Source organism: Dipodomys ordii, unplaced genomic scaffold, assembly GCF_000151885.1.
Source record: "Dipodomys ordii isolate 6190 unplaced genomic scaffold, Dord_2.0 Scaffold128, whole genome shotgun sequence".
NCBI lineage: Eukaryota > Metazoa > Chordata > Mammalia > Rodentia > Heteromyidae > Dipodomys > Dipodomys ordii.
This window is the reverse complement of record NW_012267344.1, coordinates 263,487-268,777: the sequence shown is the minus strand read 5'-3', so window position 1 is coordinate 268,777 and position 5,291 is coordinate 263,487. Positions and strand designations below refer to the sequence as shown.

The following is a 5,291-nucleotide window of genomic DNA, read 5'->3' as shown; positions in this document are numbered from 1 at the left end:
GTGTGTGTGTGTGGGGGGGGGGGGGGGGGGGGGGGGGTGTGCGCACCTGTTACTAGAAGTCCAATTTTCCTAGTGAAGGAGATGGTGTCAACACACCTAGGTCAGAGATGCCTTTGGAGCAGGAGGGTGGCTACGTCCTGTGTACTGGAAATTATGTGTGGATCTGCTTTTACACATGATTTCAGCAGACGCGCCCGCTGGTTGAGAGAGTTTGTGAACACAGCATTGTCCACTGGCCGGGAAATCGACCGAAATTCACAGATTTTTAACCCTTCCTCTATCAAACAGTAATGTCCTCCTTTTCCCAGATTGTAAAACCCGGGTGCACACCTAAGTCAAAAGGGGAATTTTCCTAACTCCTACACATAGCTTCCTTCCAGAGAGATTCTTTCGGAACTCTACAATCAGAAGAAAATACAGCAGAATTCGTGTGGCGATGGGGTGAAGGGCCATGTGTGTGTGGGGTGTGTGTGTGTGTGTGTCTGTGTCTGTGTGTGTGTGTGTGTACTCACCCAGGCACGTCTTTACTTCTCAGGACAATCATCTGTGAAAAAGAGCAAGGAAGAAAATGAAACAGGATGAAGGGAGATGTGCGATCCCACCAAGCAGATTCCTTGCCAGGCAAGCAACACATGATTGTGTGCAGAGACGATCTTGGGCAAGGATGTCGGGGGACTGGGTTTGTGTGGTGATGTGTATGTGGCCGGCTGGAAGGAAGAGCATCAGGACTCACCTGTTTTCTGGACATACTGAATGCTGGACATCGGGATACCCTTCTCCTCGGCGAACTCCTCCAACCTCTGTTTCTCTTTCTGCTTCAGCTTCTTTCCTTTCCCTGTGTGGCATGGAAAGGGAGTCAGGAAGAGGTGGCCTACATGACAATGGCTTCCCCTGAGAACCACTGGGCCAGTGATCGGCCACGCCCATGCCGACAGGCTCCCGGAGATCAAGATGGGGTCTCTAGCGTGATGTGTTGTCGGGGCTTATTTACATGTTTGGTTTGTTTTTGGTTATTTTGGTGCCAGTTCTGGAGATTGAACTGGAGGCCTGGGGCCTGTCCCTGAGCTTTTGGTGTTCAAGGCTAGCATGCTTCGTCGGGGGCTGTTTCTGGCTCTTTGGTGCTTCACTAGAGAGATGAGTGTCAGGGACTTTGCTGTCTCTGCTGGCATCGCACTAGGATCCTCAGATCTCAGCCTCCTGAGTAGCTGGGATGGCAGGTGTGAGCCACTGGTGCCCAGGTGAGATTTCTTCTTTCCTCCACACACTGCAGTCTCCCTTTTCCCATCTCCAATTCCCCACGCAATTTCCGATCTTGCCCCCACCCCAAAGGAGAAGACAAAGGGACTCAAGCCTATTTCCCCTGTGACCTGTGAGAAAAACCAGAAGCATAACTCCAAATCACCTCTTGGCCATTCCTCCAACCAGTGTTGGACATTCTCCGTCCACCCCCCCATGCGAGAATGATAAACACCCCATTATCCAACTCCAGTGCTTTTCATACTTCATTCATCAGAGCTCATGATTGTCATGTTTGACAGAATTTGATCTCAGAAGCTCAACTCGTGTTACTCTACCAGGAAGGTGACATTCGTTTGGACCCTTCGAGAACATGGTAGGAGGGGTCAGGGAAAAAAGGAGCGCACTCCACCATCAAATTGAAAGAGGATTTGCCCCGTGGGTTCCTACACTAAAAGCCCCTTGGGGGTGTGGGAATGAGACAGGCCCCTGTTAGGAGACTCTCTAGGAATCGGGAGAATAAACAAGTGTGCGACAGAGCTAGGTCTTTTGGAATAGACCATTCTGTCTCCTCAACTCCACAGCACAGAGCTTAGCGATGACTCCCCCTCAGTGGATGTGGGCAGTGACCGCCCTTCCCCCTCCCGGCTCAGTCCCCAGCCTCTGTGGGCTGACGACCCTGGGCGCTCACCTGCCACCAGGATCATGTGCGTGACCTGTCCTTCTTCATCTGTGTTCTTATTGTAGAAGATGAGCAGTTTGCTGCTTTGCTCCAGCAACTCGAAATCATTTTGGCCATGGTCTAGGACAAAAGCAGTCATCCTCAGCTTGCTCACGATCTAGGCCCCCATTGCAAGTTGCCTGCTCTCTGTGGAATGCACTGTTACTCCTCCTCTCCCCCCGGGGAGTCACTTGGCGCCTAATCTGTCTTGGGTGCTACCTCGAAGTTCAATCACCCTGGTCTTGGGTGGAGAATTCCACCTCCTCCAGACACAGCCCAGAGACCAATGCCTGAATCCTCCACCCGCCCCAAACCATCCTAGCATGAATGAACAGGAATCTGTGCTCCCACTTGTCCTAAGTGAAACCCATACAATTCAGTAGGTTCAGGTTGGCTCTTCTATTGGTACTTTGACTTTGATATCAGAGATTTTAGTACATCAGGCCCCTTTCCAATTGATTATTGGTCTTTCAAACTCCAACAGACTTTCTTAGTCAATATATATTAATGATCCTAAAGGACTGTGCAGAGGGGTGGACATTCAACAAACCGTTTATGAATACAGCATGTCTCGATCAATGTCGAGAACATGGGTATTATATCATTTTCTCCACTGAGAATAAGGTGCAGCAACACCTGACAAAGTAGATGCAGCCCATCCTATTGGACAGGTTTCCCCCTGATTCAATTCCTGGGAATTTCCTGAAGCTGTTGCTAAAATACCTGTGCTGTCTCCATCAACTGTCTTTTCAAATGGCATTTTGTGTGCAAGAGAGTCCAAACCTATGACAATAATTCATGTTCTGAAAGCTTATTGCCAGGAATGGTGGCTAGCGATCTGCTGCCTTCACATCTGTATCATCTGTGGGTACCGTGTTCAAATGAATTCTTTAATAAAATACATATTGCTTGTGATGAAAAATAAAGAAAGGCAGATAAAGCCCACGGGTCAGGAGTTGTGTCCAACTACCAAAGCGAGGACACTGAGAAAGACCTAATGTGCTTGTCCACCGCCTTCATAAATGGTGACATCTAGCGGGATTTCCCTTTGAGATCATTTGAAAAGGAATAATCAAATACCCTGAAGAACTTGAGGCAAACTTGTATAATCCCTGAATTTTCTTGCTTGAATCCATTACCTAGAATATTCAGCTCTTTCTCCCAGATGATCTCCGACTCTACTCTTGGATGTTTGGAGACTTCAGAGGCATAGATGGAAGATCTGTAGCTCCCCCCGCCCCCTCCATCCTGTGCATGGCCATGCTTTGAGTCCCCTCTTCTGTCTACACCGCATTGTACTCACAGTATCCTACGTACGATCCATCATCCTGCAGCGTGCCCACAACAGTGTATTTCTTGCACTCTCCGGTTTGCCTGAAAAATATCAACACAAACATGCATACATCCCACTAACGTGTTCCAGAATGGTTGAGCAGAAGAGGATACCAGCCTGGGAGATTCTTTGAATAACTCACCACCTCAAATTTATTATGGTTATTATTAAATACTCTTATTATATAATTATTACATGATATATTATAAATAGACAGTATTTGATAATTAGTATATAATTCTATGTCATACATAGGAAAATTCTCGTTAACTATATAATAATATTCATTAATAATAATATGCACATCTGGGATCTTGAACTCAGGATAAAAGTGCTTAGTCTTAGGGCTTCTGTTTTGCTCAAGGCTGATGCTCTACCAATTGAACCACAGCTACCCTTGCCACTTTGTTTGCTGGTTAAATTTCTCATGGATGTCCTGGCCTGGTGTGGTTTGAACTGTGATCCTTCCAATCTCATCCTCCTGTAATCCAGCTGGGATTACAGACATGAGCCACCAGGGCCGGCTGATGGCTGAATATGCTCATGTCCATGTCAAGGTAAGGGTATGGGTGTAGAGCACCTTCCCAGGAAGCCATGTGTCGATCTACAAGCAGGGAACACATTTGCCACACATGTGGACTGTGTGCCAGATTAAGCCAGACACTGCCCTCTATAAGGCCATAGGCACAAAGTTTCCCCCTCAGTCTAAAGCCCAGGGTGTAGGTCCATTCTGTTTCTGAGCTGCTCGTGTAAGACCTGAATCCACCAGGGTTCAGGTGCTGATTGTGACACAGAGCGCACACTATCCATTCCTGGCTGGACACCAGTCACCACCGCATTTTCTAAAAATGTACATGGCTGTGTGAAAGATTCTGGACCCAGACATGGGGGCAGAGCTCGGTTCCCTCTTCTCAGGGTGGGGAGGAGGGGGTGGGAGAGGGAAGCTTTCCTCACTTGTTATAAAACTGGACGGTCATGGATTGTCCATCTTCAGGAGCCTCGATGTAGCGGACAAGGATTTGAAAGGGGCCGTCTTCCTGGATCTTCTGCAATCTGTCTGATACGATGGCCAACGTGCGCCACGTGCCAGTGACCTGGAGGACAAACGTTCCATTGCCCAAGGCCAGTGCCTTTCTCCTCCTTCCCCTCCCATCCCCAGATCCTCCTCCCCTCTGCTCCACCTCCCAAAGCCCAGCACAAGGCCAATCTGGATTTGGTAAAGAACAGGAGGCCAGGCCTTGCCTCTCTCCTGGGACATCCAACCTGGAGCCTCCATGACCCAGACACCCAGGAGCACCATCATGGCTTCTGGAGAGTGAGCCAGGATTCAAGGCAGGCATGAAAGGCTCCCCAGGCAAAGTCACAACCCAACATGGCCTGGGATCTTGCACTAAAGAGGCCACCTCCATCTACCACCAACAGGGAGTTGAAAGAGGGAAAGGCATTTTCCTGGTCATGAGCACACAGACATCCACAGGCTATTCAACTCAATCTCTCTGTGTCTCTCATGCACACACACACACACACACACACACACACACACACACACACACACACGCCTGCTAAGCGCATGCCTGGTACCTGTGATGGCTGAATCTCAGCACAGGCCACACCGAACAAGAGAGCGAAGAGCAGAGCCTTCATTGTGAGGAAACTGCTGGTGACCCCGGGGCTGTAGAAGCTCAGAGCAGGTCCGCTGTGGTGGAAATGTTCTGATCGCTTCCTCCTTTTATATCATGTCTCCACCATCCTGATGCATAATAACCCGAGTGTTCCATGTCACAAGACCTTTTGTCCCCCTCCGAGTGTCCTCCCAGTGTCCTCGCTGGGGGCCATGGGCAGGGTCTGGCACCCTCAGACTCTAATGGGATTAGCAGCAAAGGAAAAGCAAGTCCAGCCCAGTGACCTTCATGGTGAATTGAGGAGCACAAAGGGAGGAAGGGCTTCCAAGGACAGGTGTGGCTCTGGCCCCTGCTCACCTGGTTGGGACAGGAGATGGGC

At 49.3% G+C, this 5,291-nt stretch overlaps 1 protein-coding gene across 1 annotated transcript in view; it reads right to left on the bottom strand.

Moving 5' to 3' along the window:
• The window catches only part of LOC105996271 (aphrodisin-like), a 3,412-nt gene extending 1,316 nt beyond the window's left edge, over window positions 1-2,096 (bottom strand). The window contains exons 1-3 of the mRNA XM_013030289.1: window positions 1,928-2,096; window positions 734-835; window positions 513-544 (exon numbers count right to left, since the gene is read on the bottom strand). Of these exons, the coding sequence (XP_012885743.1) occupies window positions 525-544; window positions 734-835; window positions 1,928-2,057 (252 nt within the window). The 5' untranslated portion in view covers window positions 2,058-2,096 and the 3' untranslated portion in view covers window positions 513-524. The remainder of the gene's footprint in view (window positions 1-512; window positions 545-733; window positions 836-1,927) is intronic.
• Between the last annotated feature and the right edge of the window lie 3,195 nt (window positions 2,097-5,291).